General features: G+C 49.1%; 1 protein-coding gene across 1 annotated transcript in view; it reads left to right on the top strand.

Annotated features, from left to right (window-relative positions):
- FBN3 (fibrillin 3) overlaps window positions 1-21,867 on the top strand; it is an 88,806-nt gene that overhangs the window by 39,350 nt on the left and 27,589 nt on the right. Inside the window, exons 31-47 of the mRNA XM_010385037.2 lie at window positions 2,109-2,231; window positions 2,422-2,544; window positions 3,007-3,132; window positions 3,223-3,345; window positions 4,745-4,867; window positions 5,109-5,270; window positions 6,562-6,630; window positions 8,563-8,685; window positions 11,100-11,225; window positions 11,913-12,062; window positions 13,719-13,790; window positions 17,250-17,375; window positions 17,658-17,783; window positions 18,097-18,222; window positions 18,586-18,702; window positions 19,158-19,286; window positions 20,096-20,215. Of these exons, the coding sequence (XP_010383339.2) occupies window positions 2,109-2,231; window positions 2,422-2,544; window positions 3,007-3,132; window positions 3,223-3,345; window positions 4,745-4,867; window positions 5,109-5,270; window positions 6,562-6,630; window positions 8,563-8,685; window positions 11,100-11,225; window positions 11,913-12,062; window positions 13,719-13,790; window positions 17,250-17,375; window positions 17,658-17,783; window positions 18,097-18,222; window positions 18,586-18,702; window positions 19,158-19,286; window positions 20,096-20,215 (2,064 nt within the window). The remainder of the gene's footprint in view (window positions 1-2,108; window positions 2,232-2,421; window positions 2,545-3,006; window positions 3,133-3,222; window positions 3,346-4,744; window positions 4,868-5,108; window positions 5,271-6,561; window positions 6,631-8,562; window positions 8,686-11,099; window positions 11,226-11,912; window positions 12,063-13,718; window positions 13,791-17,249; window positions 17,376-17,657; window positions 17,784-18,096; window positions 18,223-18,585; window positions 18,703-19,157; window positions 19,287-20,095; window positions 20,216-21,867) is intronic.

Raw genomic sequence — 21,867 nt, 5'->3', positions numbered from 1 at the left:
AATCAAGGTGTCTGTAGGGTTAGTACCTTCTTGGAGGCTCAGAGGCAGAACCTGTTCCACGCCTCCTTGGCGTTCCTCAGCTTGTAGGCATGTCATTCAAGTTTCTGTCTCTATCTTCCCAAGGCCTTCCTCTCTCTGTGTATCTATTTTTTAAAATTTTTCATTTTTCACTTTATTTATTTATTTATTTATTTATTTTGAGATAGTGTCTCACTCTGTTTCCCAGGCTGGAGTGCAGTGACGCAATCATAGCTCACTGCAGCCTCCACCCCTCCAGGTTCAGGTGATCTTCCCACCTCAGCCTCCCACACGTGCCATCACACTCAGCTAATTTTTTTTTTTTTTTTTTTTTTTGTAGAGATAGTGTTTTACTATGTCACTTGGGTTGGTCTTGAGCTCCTGGACTCAAGTAATCCTCTTGGCTCAGCCTCCCAATTTGTTGAGATTACAGGCAGGAGTCACTGCACCCAACAGTATCTAATTTGTAAAGATGAGGTCTGGCTGTGTTGCCAAGCCTATAGTGCAGTGGTGTGATCATAGCTCATGAACTGGTTCATAGCCTTAAATTCCCGGGTTCAAGCAATCCTCCCAGCTGCAGCCTCCCGAGTATCTGGGACTACAGGTGCATGCCCCCAAGCCGGGCTAATTTTTTTAAAAGTTTTTGTTGATCAGGTATGGTGACTCATTTCTGTAATGCCAGTGCTTTGGGAGGTTGAGGTGGAAGGATTCTTGAGCTCAAGAGTTTGAGACAAAAATTTAAAAAATTAGCCAGGCATGCTGGCGCTCACCTGTAGTCTTAGCTAGTCAGGAGGCTGAGGCTGGAGTATTGCTTAAGACCAGGAGATCCAGGCAGCAGTGAGGCAGATTGCACCACTGCACGGCACTCCAGCTGGGGTGACAGTGAAACCATGCCTCGGGGGGGAAGAAAAAGGTGTTTTTATAGAAACAGGTTCTCACTATGTTGCCCAACCTGGTCTCAAACTCTTTGCCTCAAGTGATCCTCCCACCTTGGCCTCCCGAGTAGCTGGGATTACAGATGTAAGTCATTGCATCTGGCTATACAGCCTTCTTAGAAGAACACCAGTCACTGGATCAGAGCCTACCTTAATCCGCGATGACCTCATCTTAGTTACGTCTACAAAGACCCTGTTTCCAAATAAGGCCACATTCACGGGTTTCAGGGTTTAAGACTTGAACATACCTTTTAAGGGGACACAATTCTATCCACTCCAGTTAGATGGTTATTTTAATATGTATTAGAAACAAATGTCACACAACAGAGCATCAAGCTCATGACTTCTTAGAGGTTGTTGATGTGGATCCAAAATTGTCTTTTAAAACATGATTTATGTCAGTGAAAACAGGAGTGTGGTAAAGAAATGTTTAGTAACAGTAGCTCACCCAGGTTTAACATGGCAGAGACCATAAGGGTGATGCAGAATTGACTCTGGATTGGAAATGCTGGTGGACAGGGAAATCCTGTCTTGGAAAGGGGGTGTGTTCATCCGGACAGTCACTTGTTTTTTAGTTTGTTTGTTTTTGTTTCATTTGTTTGTTTGTTTTGAGATGGAGTCTCGCTCTGTTGCCCAGGCTGGAGTGCAGTGGTGCGATCTCTGTCCACTGCAAGCTCTGCCTCCTGGGTTCACACCATTCTACTGCCTCAGCCTCCTGAGTAGCTGGGACTTCAGGTGTCCATCACCACGCACAGCTAATTTTTGTATTTTTAGTAGAGACAGGGTTTCACCGTGTTAGGCAGGATGGTCTTGATCTCCTGACCTCATGATCCGCCCTCCTCGGCCTCCCAAAGTGCTGGGATTACAGGCGTGAGCCACCGTGCCCGGCCGGACCGTCACTCTTAATATCTACCCCAAGTCTTTCATGCTGCTATTTCAGACCATTTCTGAGGGCTGCTGAGAGTCATGTCTGTTAGGTTTGGGGGTTCTCCTCTCAGGCTCTGGGTAAAGATGGAAGCTCCCCCAGTAGAGGGGAGGAGGCTTTCTGGACCAGCTCTCCCCTAGAGAGGAAGGGTCCCTGCCCTTTCAGCTGCTATTGCATCAAGTCTTTCCTTCTGTGACTGGGTCTCGGCGTTGTGCCTCCTCTCCCTTTAGATGTGGATGAATGTGAGGTTGGAGGACACAACTGTGACAGTCATGCCTCCTGTCTCAACATCCCAGGGAGTTTCAGCTGTAGGTGCCTGCCAGGCTGGGAGGGGCATGGCTTCGAATGTCATGGTGAGTACCTGGGGGCAGGAAATCAGGGCAAAGCAGAAGAGGTAGGTGAGGGGCAAGGCAGTGGGAGGGTGGGGTGCGGGGGTGTCTGCAGGAGGGCAGTCAGGGTTGGAGGATTGGAGAGTCTTTCTCCCTTCTGCCCCCCACAATGCACACACCATGGGGTGGGGGGCCTGGGCTCCGTCTCCTGCAGACCTGGATGAATGCGTCTCCAAGGAGCACTGGTGCAGCCCAAAAGGTGACTGTCTCAATGTCCCTGGCTCCTACCGCTGCACCTGCCGCCAGGGCTTTACCGGGGATGGCTTCTCCTGCGAAGGTGAGATTAGGGGGTGGGAGGGCAGGGGCCCTAGAGGGACAGCCACGGGGGCTGAATTCACGGTGGCCGCCATGGTCACTCAACCTCCTGACTCCTTCTGACTCACTCATTGCTTCATGGGTGCTGGAGAGGCTGTGTCCTCTGCCCAGGGCGTGCTACTGCCTGTCCACGGCTCCCTTGAACCCTTAAGTGCATGAGATGCTTCCTTCCTGGCTGCTCTCATCCCTGGATCCGGAGTGACTGGGTACCCTCTCTGGGGTCCAAGAGTCCAGACCACCTCTCCCCTCCCTGACCCTGCTTTGGTCACTTGCCTCCCACCCCGAGTCAGGGACTGAGTCTCCAGGGCTACTTGCCTGGGACTCTGGCTGACAGCAAAGAGTTCCAGTGACTGAGGCCTCCCACCCACCCTGCGTGGGTCCGGGTCCACCGGTCTCCAGTCCTCCAAATCTTGGGACCCCTCAGACAGAGATGAATGTGCTGAGAACGTGGACCTCTGTGACAACGGGCAGTGCCTCAATGCGCCCGGCGGGTACCGCTGTGAATGTGAGATGGGCTTTGACCCCACTGAGGACCACCTGGCCTGCCAGGGTGAGGCCGGGCCCGGCAGGGCAGAGGACAGAGTGGGTGGGTCCCTGCCGCAGACTCTGGGTGGGGCAGGCTGACCCAGGGTCCCCGCAGATGTGGACGAGTGTGCGCAAGGGAACCTCTGTGCATTTGGGAGCTGTGAGAACCTGCCTGGAATGTTCCGCTGCATCTGCGATGGTGGCTACGAACTGGACCGAGGGGGTGGCAACTGTACAGGTGTGAGGTCATCTGGGCTGGAAGGAGGGAGGAGAGAGCAGGAGCTGGGGCAGGGGACATGTCTTGCTCCCTCACTGCCCTCAGATCTCTTCTCAAGCATCCTCCCTTGGAGTCTTGCGGGGGGGTAGGGAGCACCTTGCCTGATGTCCCCATCGTTTCCCTTTCCTGTTCCCCTGCTGAATAAGTTCAGTAATTGAAGTGGCCCCTCCACCCTAACTGCCGAAAGGGTCTCCCACCTCTGTGTATTTTAGAAATGGGCAGATGATAAATATTTTTGGCTTTGCAGGCCACACAGTCAGTCTCTGTCATAATGATTCAACTCTGCCATTGTAGCTCAAAAGCAGCCACAGGCAATATGTAAATGAATGAATGTGGCCCCTGTACCAATAAAACTTTATTGACACACATAGGTGGTAGACCGGATTTTGCCTACAGATCTGAGTGTGCTAACCCATGGTTTGAAAGTATTTTCTTTTTTTTTTTTTTTTTTTTTTTTTTGAGATGGAGTCTTGCTCTGTCGCCCAGGCTGGAGTGCAGTGGCCGGATCTCAGCTCACTGCAAGCTCCGTCTCCCAGGTTCATGCCATTCTCCTGGCTCAGCCTCCCGAGTAGCTGGGACTACAGGCACCCGCCACCTCACCCAGCTAGTTTTTTGTATTTTTTAGTAGAGACGGGGTTTCACTGTGTTCGCCAGGATGGTCTCGATCTCCTGACCTCGTGATCCACCCATCTCGGCCTTCCAAAGTGCTGGGATTACAGGCTTGAGCCACCGCGCCCGGCCTTGAAAGTATTTTCTATAGATGGGTTTTGGCTGGGTGTGGTGGCTTATGCCCATAATCTCAGCACTTTGGAAGGCTGAGGTGGGAGGATCACTCGAGGCCAGGAGTTGGAGACCAGCCTGAGCAACATAGCAAGACCCCATCTCTAAAAAGTAAAAATAAAAAATTAGCTGGGCATTGTGGTGTAGTCCCAACTACTCCAAAGGCTGTGGTAGAAGGATTGCTTGAACCCAGGAGTTTGAGGCCGCAGTAAGCCGTGATTGCGCAACTCCACTCCAGCCTGGTCAACATAGCAAGACCCTGTCTCTAAACATCAATAAATTAAGAAAATAAAATAGATATGGTTTTCATATGTTGCCTGCATGGAACCCAGGGCAGGTAGAGTTCAATGAGCAAAACTCTGCCAAGCAGAACAGAGCAGGAGAAGGAATGGGATTGGAGGGGACAGGGCAGACTGGACGTTCCTGTCCCGTTAGGTTTCTTCCCAGGAACGGACATGACATTGTCCCCTGGTGCCCAGAAGCTGACCTTGAGTGAGGGCTGCAGCTTCCCAGGATGGAGCCAGGAGGGAGGGGGGCCGAGGGAGGGCTTCCTGCTAAGGACCGCGCCTCCTTCCCACAGACATTAACGAGTGTGCAGACCCAGTAAACTGCATCAACGGCATGTGCGTTAACACCCCCGGCAGCTACCTCTGCAGCTGCCCCCCGGATTTTGAGCTGAACCCCAGCGGAGTGGGCTGCGTGGGTGAGTCCATGCTCAGCTCCAGATCAGGGTTCTGGGGTCAGCAGAGGTGGGTGGGATTGCCCCCTGGGTTAACTCAGATGTCAACGTGTTCAAATCTACCTGCTCCTGACAAACGGGACATCTGCTGGTCTCCTGCAAGAGCGATTGTCCTTGTCACCCGTTGAAATAGACACATGCATGCACATGCACACATGCGGCTTTCCCCCTGACTCCTGCTAACCATCCCCTTCTGCCTGTTCAGACACTCGGGCTGGGAACTGTTTCCTGGAGACGCATGACCGAGGGGACGGTGGCATTTCCTGCAGTGCTGAGATCGGAGTTGGTGTCACCCGGGCTTCCTGCTGTTGTTCCCTGGGCCGGGCTTGGGGCAATCCCTGCGAGCTGTGCCCAGTGGCCAACACCAGTGAGTCCCTGTGGGACCGTTGAGCACCGTGGCCTGAGCCACCGAGACCCGGGAGCTTAGGAGGTCGTCTCTGCTAAGGGGAGGTGGGGCTTAGGCAACAGGAAAACCAAGAACTGGGGAAGGAGAGGGGCTCATCCTGGGTCATACAGTGTACTCTTGGCTGGGCCTCTCTCCAAGGCTGCTTTCTGTAAATTCTCTGTGTTTGTAGTCACTTGATCACTCAGTCAATCAACAAACACTGAGAGTTCCTCTGTGTCGTGTGCTGGGGGCTGGGGACTCGGAGAAGGATAAGCCACAGCCTCTGCACACTGCTTCTCCCTCACTCTTAAACCAAGTGTCGGCCGGGCGCGGTGGCTCAAGCCTGTAATCCCAGCACTTTGGGAGGCCGAGATGGGCGGATCACGAGGTCAGGAGATCGAGACCATCCTGGCTAACATGGTGAAACCCCGTCTCTACTAAAAAAAAAATACAAAAAACCAGCCGGGCGAGGTGGCAGGCGCCTGTAATCCCAGCTACTCAGGAGGCTGAGGCAGGAGAATGGCGTAAACCCGGGAGGCGGAGCTTGCAGTGAGCTGAGATCCAGCCACTGCGCTCCAGCCTGGGCGACAGAGCGAGACTCCGTCTCAAAAAAAAAAAAAAAAAAAAAAACAACCAAGTGTCAGGACTATGATAGAGCTGTCCTAAGGGTTTTCTTTGAGGCATAGCCATAGCTCAGGAGAAAGCTGTGGGGAAGAGAAAGCTGTGGGGAAGGCTTTCCAGGGGCGGAGGCATGAGTGATGTTTTGGAGGATGTGTAGGAGTTCTCCTAGCAGAGTAGGGGGAATGACGTGCAATGCAGTGAGAACAGTATGTGCAAAGGCCTCAGGTGTGAAACAGGGAGGTACCTGTCCACCTATTCAGGTGTGTGTGTGTGTGAATGTCCAGGGTCTTCCTTGCATGGGGAAAACTTGCAGTTACACTAGGATATGGTTTTGGATCAGAAGGAATCATCTTCTCTTCTTCCTGCCCCCAGCCACTACCATGTAACTCTGCTCACATGTTGAATGGGAACCCATATTTACACACACACACATGCACACGCACATGCGCGCGCACACACACACACACACAGCCCCAGGACTGGCCAAAGTCCCTTGGCCCTAAGAGGCTAAAGAGATATGGGGATGTAGTTAGTACAGTAGAAGGATGGGAGCGCACTCTTGCGCCCTTTTCAGGCTTCCTGCTGTTGCTCCCCTGTTTCCCCTAAGTTTTGCCCCAATACTCCACCTCACAGGAGACTGTTTCCCTTACAGCTGAGTACAGAACCCTGTGCCCGGGTGGTGAGGGTTTCCGGCCTAACCCCATCACTGTCATTCTGGAAGGTGAGTTCCTGGCAGACCATCCATCCGTCTGCCTAAAGACTGACTTTTCTCTCATCCCCATCTCACCAAAGTGCAGAGTTGAGCAGTTTTGTCCTGGGATGGGGCAAATCTTTACACCTGGAGGCTGGGCAGCAGGACCACACTCTGCTTTTAGTTTGTGTTGAATTTTTTTATCTGTTCTTTCAGCCATTTCTTCCACTTGTTGGTATATTGATCTTTTCATTTGTCCCCCATCTTTCCATTCATCCTCCATCCTTCCATCCATTTATCCTTCCATCCACCCATCCTTCCATCCATCCATCCATCCATCCATCCATCCATCCATCCTTCCTTCCATCCATCCATCCATCGATCCATCCATCCATCCATCCATCCATCCATCCATCCATCCATCCATCCTTCCATCCATCCATTCATCCATCCTTCTGCCCATTTTTTCCATCCATCCATCCATACATACATCCTTCCATCCAGCCATCCTCCATGTACCCATTCATCCATTCTTCCTTCCATACTTCCATGCAACCATCCTCCATGTACCCATTCATCCATTCTTCCTTCCATACTTCCATTCAACCATCCTCCATCTACCCATTCATCCATCCCTCACTCATCCCTCTCCTATCCTTTTATCCATCCATCTAGTCACCCATTCATTCCCTCTTCTTCATCTATACCCCATTCTTTCATCCATCCCCAATCTCTCTGTCCATTCATCCTTCCATCCACCCGTCCTTCCATCCATCCATCCATCCATCCTTCCACCTGACCATCCATCCATTCATCCATCCTTCCACTCATCTTTCCATCCATTCATCCTTCTACCCATCCAACCTCCTCCATCTACCCATTCATCTATCCTTCCTTCCATCCTTGCATCCAACTATCCTTTATGTACCCATTCATCCATCCTTCCATTCGTCCATCCTTCCATCCATCCCTCCATCCTTCCATCCAGCCATGCTCCATCCACCCATTCATCACTCATCCCTCTGCTATCCTTGTATGCATCCATTCACCCATCCATCCATCCCCATCCTTCATCTAGCCCCCATTCATCCATCCATTAACCTATTTCCCACTCTTTCATCCATCCATCTCCCACCCACCTATCTCTCATTCTTCTATCCATCTACTCACCCATCCATCTATCCCCCATTCACCCATCCATCCTCAATACATCCATCTATCCACTCATCCATCCACCCATTTCCCATCCACCTATTCTATTCCCCCCATTCATCCACCCTTCCATCCATCTTCTATATCCCATCTGTTTATCCATTCATCCCCCATCCATCCATCCATCCATCCATCCATCCATCCATCCATCCACTTATCCACCCATTCACTCTTTTGTCTATCTACTCACCTATCCATCCACCTTCCTATCTATCCACCTTCCTACCCATCCACCTTCCTACCCATCCACCTTCCTAACCATCCACCTTCCTATCCATCCACCTTCCTACCCATCCACCTTGCTATCTATCCACTCACTCATCATCTCATTCATTGACCCACTTGCTTATTTACGCATTCACTGTTTTCATATCCATGCATCCATCTGCTCATCCATCCATTCATCCATCCTCCCATCCATCCTTTTGTTAGGGAGTGACGAGGTTGGAGAAGACTATCTATTCTCCATCTAGAGGAAGAAAACTATCTAGTTCTCTATCTAGAGGAAGCTATGTGGTGGATGGGAGAATGGGCTAACAGATGAAGGGAATGGAGTTGAATTTAGGGTAACATTAACTCAAGAGAGTCTGTGTCCAGCCGTCAAGATAGACCCTTCAAATGTCTATCAGTCATGGACAGCTCTTGGGGATCCTCGAGAAGGCCCTGGAAAACCCAGAGCTTACCGCGGGTGCCCCTTAAGTCCTCTGCATGGGTTTAGCTCCCAAATGTGGCTTCCTTACTTTCTGACAGACATCGACGAGTGCCAAGAGCTGCCAGGGCTGTGTCGGGGTGACTGTGTCAACACCTTTGGCAGTTTCCAGTGTGAGTGCCCACCTGGCTACCACCTCAGTGAGCACACCCGCATCTGTGAGGGTGAGCATGGACTCTCTTCAGGGTGGATCAGGCTCTTCCGCTCTCTCCCTGCCTTCGTGCCCTGCCAAGCCTCACAAGGGTTGAGGAGGGAAGGCCTCATAGAAAGACTTCTGCCCCTTGCCTCCTCTTTTGTCATGATCTGTCAGTTCCCTCTTGCTGCTTTTAAGATGTTCATGGCCGCTGTGGATCTGTGGCATGGGGGATGGTAGGCAGGCCCTTAAAAACGCCGCAACACTCCCTTACGAAGTACGGCAGCTTCTTTCTTCACCGTTTCTTTGTCTGGGTGTTGTAAGCTTTGACTGCATTCCAGAGTTCTGCAAAAGTTGATTTTTATCTGTTTCGCCAGCTCAATAGTTGCTTTTGTGGAGGAATGGAGCCCTGGAGTTCCCTACTCTGCTATTTTTGGTGACATCACTCTTAGCATGCTAATATTCCACCACCTATTTTTGCCTGCTAGCTAAGAATACTTTTTTACACTTTTTTCAGCGGTTGAAAAAAACAAAAGAAGAATAACATTTTGTGACACATGAAAATTATATGAAATTCAAGGCTGGGTGCGTGGCAGCTCACACTGGTAATCCCAGTGCTTTGGGAGGCTGAAGTGGGAGGATTGCTTGAGGCCAGGAGTTCAAGACAAACCTGGGCAACCTGGCAAGACCTTGTCTCTATAAAAAATTAAAAAGTTAGCCAGGCGTGGTGACTCATGCCTGTAATCCCAGCTACTTGGGAGGCTGAGGCAGGAGGATCATGTGAGCCTCGAAAGTTGAGGCTGTAGTGAGCTGTGATTGTGCCACTGCACTCTAGCCTGGGTGACAGAACAAGACCCTGTCTTTAAAAAAAAAAAAAAAAAAGGCTGGGCACTGTGTCTCACGCTTGTAATCCCAGCACTTTGGGAGGCCATGGTGGGCAGATCACAAGGTCAGGAGTTCGAGACCAGCCTGGCCAACATAGTGAAACCCCATCTCTACTAAAAATACAAAAATTAGCTGCGCATGGTGGCTCACGCCTATAGTCCCAGCTACTCGGGAGGCTGAGGCAGGAGAATCACCTGAACCTTGGAGGCAGAGGTTGCGGTGAGCCGAGATGAGGCCATTGCACTCCAGCCTGGGCAACAGAGTGAGACTCTGTCTGAAAAAAAAAAAGGAAAGAGAGAGAGAGGAAGGAAGGGAGGGAGGGAGGGAGGGAGGAAGGAAGGGAGAAAGTTGTATAAAATTCAAATTTCAGGGGTCCATAAAGGGGTCCATAAATAAAATTTCCTTGGAGCACAACCAGTGCCACAGTGTGTTTGCATATTGTTTCTGTCTGCTTTCTTACTACACTGGCAGATTGAATAATCATGACACACTGTAGTTTGGTCTGCAAAACCAAAACGATCTGGCCCTTTACAGAAAAAGCTTACTGCTCCTGGACTAGAGTAATGATCAGATTGAGAATCAATTTTTTTTCCCCAAGAATACTTTATCCATAAGGTTCTTGATTCCTATCATATCATATTAGGAAGACATGGATGATCCATTCTTGGTGATTATAAAACTGACTCGTGAACTCAGGTCATTTTGTTCCTAATAGAAGCAGAATCATCATCAATTTTATTTTTATGAATTTCTTTTTTTTTTTTTTAGAGCCAGTGTCTCACTCTGTTGTCCAGGCTGGAGTGCAGTGTTGTAATCACAGCTCACTGTAGCCTTGACCTCCTGGACTCAGGTGATCCTCCCACCTCTGCCTCTCAAGTAGCTGGGACCACAGGTGTGTGCCACCATGCCCAGCTAAATTTTCATTTTTTGTAGAAATGGGACCTCACTATGTTGCCCAGGCTTGTCTCAAATTCTTAGCCTCAAATGATCCTCCTGCCTTGGCCTCCCAAAACAGGGATGATAAGCATGAGCAACTGCATCCAGCTTGTAAACTTTTTTTTTGTTTTTCCCTTAACATCATGTTGTTTTTGTTTGTTTGTGGGTTTTTGTTTGTTTGTTTTTTAGAGCCAGGATCTCATTCTGCACCCAGGCTGGAATGCAGAGGTGTGATCACGGCTCACTGCAACCTTAACTTCCTGGACTCAAGTGATGCTCCCAAGTGGCTGGGACTGCAGGCATGCACCACCATGCCCAGCTAATTTTTTAAAATTTTTAGTAGAGATGGGGTCTTGTTATGTTGCCCAGACTGGTCTCGAACTCTGAGCTGAAATGATCCTCCCATCTCAGCGTCACAAAGTGCTCAGATTACAGACATGAACCACCATGCCCAGCCCATATTACAGTTTTCTTCATCACTAAGATGTGTGTGCATTTTAGGCTGATTTTGAAACCAAACTTAGGTCCCTAGTGAAGTGGCCTTGCTGGGTCTCTGGAGGGGAGTTATTCAGACAATTCCTGGATGCTGCCCACTGTTCCCCTCCACTCCTCCTTTCCCTGCAGATATTGATGAATGCTCCACACACTCGGGCATCTGTGGCCCTGGCACCTGCTACAACACCCTGGGAAACTACACCTGTGTCTGCCCTGCAGAGTACCTCCAAGTCAATGGTGGCAACAACTGCATGGGTAAGAAGCATGATGACCTAGGGAAATGGCAGTCACAGAAGCAGCACCTGGGCATGGGAGGAACTGCTGGGAGCCTTCAAGCCTATGGACAGGGAGGGTAAGCATATATGAAGTGCTGATATGTGGCAGCAAACAAAACCGCAGGATTCAGGAGCCCAGAGCTGCCATGAACAGTTGCTTAGGTTGTGCGCTGCTCAAAAAAGGCTGAAAAAAATGAATGGATCCCCCAAGTGTGTTGGAGGAGAGACATCAAGCCAATCAAGCCAGCCAGTAATCCCCCCCCCTTTTTTTTTTGAGATAGAGTCTCGCTGTGTTGCCCCAGCTGGAGTGCAGTGGCACAGTCTCAGCTCACTACAACCTCCACCTCTGAGGTTCAAGCGATTCTCCTGCCTCAGCCTCCCAAGTAACTGGGATTACAGGTGTGTGCCACCACACCCAGCTAGTTTTTGTATTTTTAGCAGAGACAGGGTTTCGCCATGTTGGCCAGGCTGGTCTCGAACTCCTGACCTCAAATGATCTGCCCGCCTCAGCCTCCCAAAGTTCTGGGATTACAGGCGTGAGCCACTGTGGCTGGCCAAGCCAGTAATCTTCAAATGAATGAGTTAACAAGTTCCCATCTCTTTGGCTACCTCTTCCACTGATTTAGGTGACCCTTACCCAAATTCTTCTCCTTTATGCCAACTACAGATATGAGGAAGAGTGTCTGCTTCCGGCACTATAACGGCACATGTCAAAATGAGCTGGCCTTCAACGTGACCCGAAAAATGTGTTGCTGCTCCTACAACATTGGCCAGGCCTGGAATAGACCCTGTGAGGCCTGCCCCACTCCCACCAGCCGTGAGTAACCCTCCTCAACCTTCTTCCCAGCCTGGCCCCTCGTAGCATAATGGTTAAGAAAACACAGTGCCCTTAGGGCTCTTAGATTAATTCTCCTTGTTCTGATGAGAGTCAGAGAGTTGAAGTTCTGTCCCTCTATTAGTTCATTCTCATACTGCTGTGAAGAAATCCTGGATACTGGGTAATTTATAAAGAAAAAGAGGTTTGGCTGGGCGTGGTGGCTCACGCCTATAATCCCAACAGTTTGGGAGGCCAAGGCGGGTGGATCACTCAAGGTCAGGCATTCGAGACCAGCCTGGCCAACATGGTGAAACCCTGTCTCTACTAAAAATACAAAAAAAAAAAAAATTATCTGGGCGTGGTGATGCAGGCCCACAATCCCCGCTACTCGGGAGGCTGAGGCAAGAGAATTGCTTGAACCTGGGAGGTGGGGGTTGCAGTGAGCCGCTATCACACCACTGCACTCCAGCCTGGGTGACAGAGCAAGACTCCATCTCAGAACAGAAAAAAAAAAAAAAGGAGGTTTAAAGGACTCACAGTTCCACATGGCTGGGAAGGCCTCACAATCATGGCAGAAGGTGAAGGAGGAGCAAAAGCATGTCTTACATGGTGGCAGGCAAGAAAGCGCGTGCAGGGGAACTGCCCTTTATAAAACTATCAGATCTCACGAGACTCATTCACTATCACGAGAATAGCATGGGAAAGACCCGCCCCCATGACTCAATTACCTCCCACCGGGTCCCTCCCATGACATGTGGGGATATGGGAGCTACAGTTCAGGTTGAGATTTAGGTAGGGACGCAGCCAAACTGTGTCAGTTCCCATGTATGGAAGGCAATACTTTAAAGTGAGCAAGGCAGCTTTTCTTCCATTTTGCAGATTTCGAGAATTCAGGATGGATCAATGGAGTCTTTCTTGATAATTCACAGGAGTAGCTGGGGGTGGGATAGGGTGGGAGGGGGTCGGTAAATGTCCCAGGCTAGGGAGGAAAGCACAGCTGGTTAGAGAGACCATAGACCTCCTGGGCTGGGGAAGGGGCAGACCTGGAGAAACTCAGAGCCAAGATTGGGACCCTGATGGGAACATCGGTCAGGATGAGGGAAGGTGTTCTAGGCAGGGGCACAACAGGAGCCAAGGCCTGGAGGCATGACTGAACAGAGTGTATTGACAGCAGGAATGAGTCCTGTTGGAATGATCTAGCCGCCAGCCCAGGCACCAGGAAGAGCTGCAGGAATGGGGCAGTGATGCGAAGGGGGCTTCTAGGGCTTTACAGCCATATTCATTCCCCAGAGCTGCTACAAAACATTACTGCAAACTAGGTGGCTTTAAAAACCAGACATCGCGGCTCATGCCTGTAATCCCAGCTACTTGGGAGCTAAAGTGGGAGGGTCACCTGAGCCTGGGAGGTTGAGGCTGCAGTGAGCTGTGATTGCACCGGTGCACTCCAGCCTGGGTGACAGAGTGAGACTTTGTCTCAAAAAAATTAAATTAAATTAAATTAAATAAGTGGAAGGAGGGAAAGGGTGGGGAGAGCAAAAAAAGTTCAAGGTGGCCAGTTGAGGGCTGGGCTCCAGGATTGAGGTGTCCCCTCCAGATAGGGAGCAGGTTAGGGTCAGACCTGCAGCCCCAGACTCAACTTTGTTCCCCTTTGCGCAGCTGACTACCAGATTCTATGCGGAAACCAGGCCCCGGGATTCCTCATTGACATCCACACGCGGAAGCCCCTTGGTGAGTGAGCAGTTCCTGCTCTATCCCTGGGTACCCATCCACCTGGGTCTGCTTCTTCCCACCCCTCCCCTCCCCTACAGCTCTTTTCCTTACATCCATTCCTCCATCCTCCCCTCTTCCTCCTCCCACACACCTCCAACTCCCCAGGAATCCTGCCCTCAAAAACACTATTTTTTTTTTTTTTTAAAGAATGACACTTTAAAATTTTTATTAAACTGTTATCCATTTTTTAAAATGATGGTTAAATATATGCAACATAAAATTTACCTTTCGAGCCATGCGCGGTGGCTCATGCCTGTAATCCCAGCACTTTGGGAGGCCGAGGTGGGTGGATCAGGAGTTCGAGACCAGCCTAGCCAACATGGTGAAACTCTGTCTCTACTAAAAATACAGAAATTAGCTGGGCGTGGTGGTGCGTGCCTATAATCCCAGCTACTCGGGAGGCTGAGGCATGAGACTCGCTTGAACCCGGGAGGCAAAGATTGCAGTGAGCCGAGATCTCACTGCACTCCAGCCTGAGGGATAGAGTGAGACTTTTTTTTTTTGTCTCTGGAAAAATACCATTTGAACCATTTTTAAGTGTGCACTTCAGTGGCATTAAGTACACTTGCATTGTTTTGCAACTATCACCATCGTCATCTCTAGAACTTTCTCATTTCCTCCCACTGAAACTCTGTCCCCATGAAACTCTCACTCCCCATCCCCCTCAGTCCCTGGAACCCACCACTCTACTTTCTGACTCTGTGAATCTGACAGTTCTAGGGACTTCCTGTGAGTGGAACCACATAGGATCTGTCCTTTTGTGTCAGGCTTATTTCACTGAGCATGATGTCCTCAAGGTGCATCTGTGTTGCAGTTTGTGTCAAATTGCTCCCCGCCCCCTTTTTTTTTTTTTTGAGATGGAGTTTTGCTCTTGTTGCCCAGGCTGGTGTGCAATGGCACGATCTCAACTCACTGCAGCCTCCACCTCCTGGGTTCAGGTGATTCTCCTGCCTCAGCCTACTGAGTAGCTGAGATTACAGGCACCTGCTACCATGCCCGGGTAATTTTTGTATTTTAATAGAGGCAGGGTTTCACCATGTTGGTCAGGCTGGTCTTGAACTCTTGACCTCAGGTGATCCACCCACTTCAGCCTCCCAAAGTGCTGGGATTACAAGTGTGAGCCACTGCGCCTGGCCAGAATGCTCCCTTTTTAAGTTTAACAAGATATTGCATAATTTAACACCTACATGCCAAATTTCAACCATGCAGTGTTTAACTGATAAGCCCATTTTCATTTGTTTTAATCCTCTGAATATATTCTTCTTATTTTTTTAAAAAATCAAACCATGGCAAATAAAACTCACTTCTCCTCCAGTCATCACCTCAACTCTGTCTCTTTTTTCCCTCTTTGGGCATTCTTATGCTTTATGGCTGGAATATTTCTTTCTAGTTTTTTCTTCCTTCATTACATAATAGGTCTCCCACTGAAAATATATGACGTTGGTTTCTGGGGCATTTTACATAAATTATGTAATGCTTGACATGTTGGTTACAACTTGCTTTTTTCTTTTCTTTTTTTTTTTTTTTTTTTTTTTTTGAGAGGGAGTCTCGCTCTGCCGCCCGGGCTGGAGTGCAGTGGCCGGATCTCAGCTCACTTCAGCTCACTGCAAGCTCCGCCTCCCAGTTTCCCGCCATCTCCTGCCTCAGCCTCCCGAGTAGCTGGGACTACAGGCGCCCGCCACCACGCCCGGCTAGTTTTTTGTATTTTTTAGTAGAGACGGGGTTTCACCGTGTTAGCCAGGATAGTCTCGATCTCCTAACCTCGTGATCCACCCGTCTCGGCCTCCCAAAGTGCTGGTATTACAGGCTTGAGCCACCGCGCCTGGCCACAACTTGCTTTTTTCATCCAAATTGTGTCTTGAGGAACTGGCCAGGTTATTATCTGCCATGCAGCCTCTCTCTTTGCCCTGCCTAGAAGTGTTTCATGGTGCAGATACATCCCAGGTTCCCCACTGATGGACACTTAGGTTGTTTCCAGTCCCCCACTGATGGACACTTAGGTTGTTTCAGATCCCCTTTTGATGGACACTTGGGTTGTTTCCAGTCGCCTATTGATAGACAGGTGGATTGTTTCCAGTGCCCTATGGATGGACACTTATATTGTTTATAACCAGTGCCCTATGGATGGACACTTATATTGTTTATAACAATTTTATTGAGATATAATTCACATACCACACACTTCACCCATTTAAAGTGTCCTATTTAGTGGTTTTGAATACATTCACAGAGTTATGCACCCATCACCTCAATCTAAGTTTGGAACTCATTTTCATCACACAAAAATAACATTTTCATCACAGTCCCCCATTGATGAACGTTTAGTTTGTTTCCAGTCCCCCTTTGATGGATATTTATGTTATTTCCAGTCCCCTATTGGTGGGCACTTAGGTTGTTCCCAGTCCCCCATTGATGGACACTTAGGTTGTTTCCTGTCCCCCATTAATGGACATTTAGTTTGTTTCCAGTCCCGCACTGATGTACACTTAGATTGTTTTCAGTCCCCCACTGATGGACACTTAGATTGTTTTCAGTCCCCCATTGATGGACACTTAGGTTCTTTCAAGTTCCCTTTTGATGGACACTTAGGTTCTTTCAAGTTCCCTTTTGATGGACACTTAGGTTGTTTCCAGTCCCCTACTGATAGACATTTACATTGTTTATATGTAACAGCTTTATTGAGATATAATTCACATACCACACACTTCACCCATTTAAAGTGTCCTATTCAGTGGTTTTAAGTACATTCACAGTGTTACACAACCATCACCTCAATCTAAGTTTAAAACATTTTCATCACACAAAAGTAAACCCTATGCCTATTAGCAGTCACTCCCTTTACCCCCTCCCTTCTGCCCCTGGCAACCACAAATCGACTTTCTGTCTCTATTGATTTGCTATTTCTGGACATTTCCTTTAAATGGAGTCATGCAATATTGTTCTTGTGTGTCTGGCTTCTCTTAGAATAATTATTTTAGGTTTCAACCACATTGTCACATGTTACAGAGCTTTATTCCTTAATAAGGCTGAAGAATATTCCATGGTACAGACATCCTGTATTTTGCTCTGCATTCATCAATTGATGTTTCCAGTTTCTTGCTAAATAGCATCTCATACCGCTATCCTGCTTATGCTTAAGGCCGTTTCTTTCCAGCAAGGTTGCTGGGTCACAGGAAATGTGCATTTTTAGTTGAGAAAAACACACACTCGCTCTCTGCTCTTCTCTTTCCTCCCACATCCTGATCTCTTTCTGGTGTGAGTGGATGTATTTTGGCCACAGCAAGATTTTTTTGAGTGTGTGCTAGTTTGTGGCCACAACATCCTCAACCAGACTGCAGGGCTAGTGGGTCCCTTCGCTTAGGGTCACTGGAAGTCCCAGGGAGCTGGGCTGCCCCTAATGGCAGATGCCCTCTGCAGACATTGATGAGTGTGGGGAGATCCCCGCCATCTGTGCCAGTGGTGTCTGCATCAACCAGATGGGGAGCTTCCGCTGCGAGTGCCCCACAGGCTTCAACTACAACAGCATCCTGCTGGCTTGTGAAGGTGCCACCTCTCCCTGTTCCCAGCCCTGGGGTCTGGGTGGGATGCATGTCTGCTACTGTGCAATCTGGAAAAGTAACTAAAACTCTGTAAGCTTCCATTTCTGCATCTGTATAATGGGCTAACACCTTTCCAAGGGCCTCCATCTCATATAACCACCCTCACTCCAGCTCTGGCTGCTTCCAGAGAGACCACCTGTTCTGAAGCATTGGACTGGGTTTCAGGTTTGATTCTGTCAGGATGGGCTTCTCTGTCACCCCCACCTCATTTGCTGTATTTGCCCAGATGTCGATGAGTGTGGCAGCAGGGAGAGTCCCTGCCAGCAGAATGCCGACTGCATCAACATCCCTGGCAGCTACCGCTGCAAGTGCACCCGAGGGTACAAACTGTCGCCAGGCGGGGCTTGTGTGGGTGAGCAGGATCTCTGGGAGGAGGTGAGGGAGCTGGGCTCTGTTGCCCACGGGGACTTAGATGGGGTATGGCTCTGTCCAGGTCTTTCTCCTTATCTATACTATTAGAGGGATCGGGGATGTATTGAGAGTATCTGTTAATAGGATGTGATGGAAGTGACAGCTCAGGTCAATGCTGACAGCCTGATGTCCCTGGTGGAAGTTTGAGTGGGGAACTTCAAGGCAGGCTCTGGCTTCTCCATTGCAGTAGGGAGAGCTCAGGCAAACACTGTGTGGTAGGGGCCCTGGGGACACCATGCTGTCTGCACCTCCAGGACGGAATGAGTGTCGGGAGATCCCGAATGTCTGTAGCCATGGCGACTGCATGGACACAGAAGGCAGCTACATGTGTCTGTGTCACCGTGGATTCCAGGCCTCTGCAGACCACACCCTGTGCATGGGTGAGACCTTCATCTTCCCCCTCCTTTCAAGTCAGGCTGCCGGGGGTCTACACCTCCCCTGGGATGGAAGTGGTGTTTCTGTCCATCCTAGTTCACAGACAGATCCAAGTTTGGGTCCTGACATTAAGATCTTGGGTAAATGGCTGATCTGCCTCCTTGTGCCTCAATTTTCCCATTTGTAAAATGGGGGTGATAGATCACACCAGGAGTACTTCCCAGCCATCACCCCCAGGGGTCACTGTCCAGTCATCTAGGCAGGGCTAGGTGCAGGGGAGGACCGCTAGGTCCAGCTGGCCTCTCACTCCCTAAGTCCCCCAATGCCCTGGGTGAGCTGGGCTGGGCTCTCAGGCTTTGCTTCTGCAGACATTGATGAGTGTGACCAGCAGCCTTGTGGAAATGGGACCTGCAAGAACATCATCGGCTCCTACAACTGCCTCTGCATCCCTGGCTTTGTGGTGACACACAATGGGGATTGTGTGGGTGAGTCGGCTCAGTTGGCAGGCTGGCCACAAAGTAGGTTCTCAGAATCTAAGGAAGTGAATCTAGAAATTGACCACAGAAAGATGCCCAGAAAGTCCCCAAATATTTATAAATTAAATAATATACTCCTAAATAATCCATAAGTCAAATAAATCATAAGAAAAATTAGAAAATATTTTGAAGTAAAAGAAAATGAAAATGAAAGCATAACATATGAAAATACATAGGATGCAGCTAAGGGAGCACTTAGAGGCAAATTCATAGCATTACATGATTATATTAGAAAATATCAGCAACTACCTCGTAAGATAGGTGGAAGGTTAATACACACAGTCTATACATGAGTGCTCAAGTTGAAGCCAATGCTATCAACTTAGTTGCAGACAGAAGTACAAGGAAGGCTTGATCCCTTCAAGTTTTGTGGGTGACCTGGCCTGCCTATCTCCCCTCTACAGATTTTGACGAGTGTACTACCCTGGTGGGGCAGGTGTGCCGATTTGGCCATTGCCTCAACACAGCTGGTTCCTTCCACTGCCTCTGCCAGGATGGCTTTGAGCTCACAACTGATGGGAAGAATTGTGTGGGTGAGTCTGCCTATGGTGCTTGGAGGCATCTCAACCAGCCCCTGCTCCATGTACACCACAGTTTGGTATTTCTGGGTGAGCACAGATCCATGTACTACCCAAGCATTTATTTTAAGCTTTAAAAAAATAATAGCCAGCACTTTGGGAGGCTGAGGTGGAAGCATTGCTTGAGGCCAGGAGTTTGAGACTAGCCTTGGCAACGTAGTGAGCCCTTGTCTCTACAAAGAAATTAAAATTAGCCAGGAGTGGTGGCTATTGCCTGTAGTCCTAGCTACTCGGGAGGCTGGGGCAGGAGAATCACTTGAGCCCAGGAGTTTGAGGCTGCAGTGAGCTATGATCACACCACTGCACTCCAGCCTGGGCAACAGGGAAAGATCCTATCTCAAAATAAATAAATAAAGTAAATAATTATAAAACCAGTACATCAAACCTATGTTTTTATGTATGGGATTTGAGGTGTAGGGTGAGGCTGTCTTGAAAATGTAAGTTTCCAGAAGCAAAGAATAGTAGAAGCGCTAAATGGATACCATGGAAGGAATCTGCTGGTGGCGCCAGATTAGGAATCTTGCTACCTCTTCCCACTGGACACCATCTGGCCCCCCCTATAACCCCACAAGAGTCAGATAATCCTTCCCCAGCTGTCCCTGTGGTCCTGAGTCTCAGTCCTTGCCCTGGAGCCAGAATTGCCACTGCGAGGGCTTGTCCTGTGGCCCTCGGTGATCACACAGTAATTGCAGGTGTTGGTCCCAGTCCCAGGTGAGCCCCCTGCATCCTGGCTGGCACAAGGACCCTCTTTCTTCTTTTCACAGACACCAATGAGTGCCTCAGCCTCGCAGGAACCTGCCTACCAGGCACCTGCCAGAACCTCGAGGGCTCCTTCCGTTGCATCTGTCCCTCTGGCTTCCAGGTGCAGAGTGACCACTGCATTGGTGAGTATCCAGCCCCAACTCCCATTTTTGGGACCAGGGAGTGCCTCTATTTCTCCATCCATAAAATGGGAATACCAGCTAGGGTTGTGACGAAGGTGGAGATGTACTCAACGCAGAGTCAAACACAGCTTCATAAACTATTATTGTCATTCTGATTGTTTCTGGACTTTGTGCTCAGAATTTTGTCTCTGGTGCCCACAGGCTTCCTCATGAATCCTATAAATTGACATGGGTGTGGGGGTCTCACCGTTTCTCAGTGCACCCAAATGTAGAGCTCCTCATTTGCTAACTGGTGATCAAGGACCAGTCTGGCCCAAGCTTCACTGTTGTAATCACCTATAGAGATGATTTCATGCAGTCTGGACTAACCAGTCTGACCTTATTTCATTTGGTTCATTTATCCACTTGGGCTGGCCTCAGAGAGTGTGGGCTAACCTGGACCAACCTGGGCTGAGCAGATGAGCTACCTTGTTCACTGTAGTCTAACCTGGACCAGTCTGGCCTGAGCAGATGGGCTACCCTGGGTTAACCTGAACCAGTCTGGCCTGAACGCCTCTGATCTGGGCTTCCATCTAGGCTAGCCTTGTATAATCTGAACCAGTCTGGCCTGGTCTCTTCTGATCTACTCTTTTTTTTATTTTTTATTTTTTGAGACAGAGTCTCACTCTCAGCTCACTGCAACCTCCACCTCCCGGGTTCAAGAGATTCTCCTGCCTCAGCCTCCCAAGTAGCTGGGATTACAGGCGCTCATCACCACACCTGGCTAATTTTTGTATTTTTAGTAGAAACGGAGTTTCATCATGATGGCCAGGCTGGTCTCAAACTCCTGACCTCAAGTGATCCTCCCACCTTAGCCTCCCAAAATGCTGGGAATACAGGCATGAGTCACCACGCCCGGTCTATTCTGATCTATTCTATTTGGGATAGCTTAATACAACATGAGCTAACCCCATCCAGTGTAGGGTAAATATATCCAGTCTCAGTTAGCTTTGTGCAATTTTTTTTTTTAAGGTTTTAAAATTTTTTTCTATTTTTTCTTATTTTAATCTCAACAGTTATGGGGGAACAGGTGGGTTTTGCTTACATGGATAAGTTCTTCAGTGGTGATTTCTGAGATTTTGGTGCACCTGTCATCTGAGTAGTATACAATGTACCCAGTATGTAGTCTTTTATCCCTCACCCCCCTCCCATCTTTCCCCGGGAGTCCCCAAAGTCCTTTATGTCATTATTATGCCTTTGCATCCTCATAGATTAGCTCCCACTTATAGGTGAGAACATACGATATTTGATTTTCCATTCCTGAGTTACTTCACTTAGAATAACGGCCTCTAGCCCCATCCAAGTTGCTGCAAAGAACATTATTTTGTCTTTTTTTTTTTTTTTTTTTGATGGAGTCTCGCTCTGTCACCCAGGCTGGAGTGCAGTAGCATGATCTCTGCTCACTGCAATATCCACCTCCCGGGTTCAAGCGATTCTTCTGCCTCACCCTCCTGGTAGCTGGGATTACAGGTGCGCACCACCACAACGCCCAGCTAAATTTGGCATTTTCAGTAGAGACTGGGGTTTCACCATGTTGGCCAGGCTGGTCTCCAGCTCCTGAACTCAAGTGATTCACCGACCTTGGCCTCCCAAAGTGCTGGGACTACAGGTGT

This window comes from Rhinopithecus roxellana, chromosome 8 (assembly GCF_007565055.1).
Source record: "Rhinopithecus roxellana isolate Shanxi Qingling chromosome 8, ASM756505v1, whole genome shotgun sequence".
NCBI lineage: Eukaryota > Metazoa > Chordata > Mammalia > Primates > Cercopithecidae > Rhinopithecus > Rhinopithecus roxellana.
The sequence above is the reverse complement of the archived record's forward strand: the minus strand, read 5'-3'. Positions and strand labels throughout refer to the sequence as shown.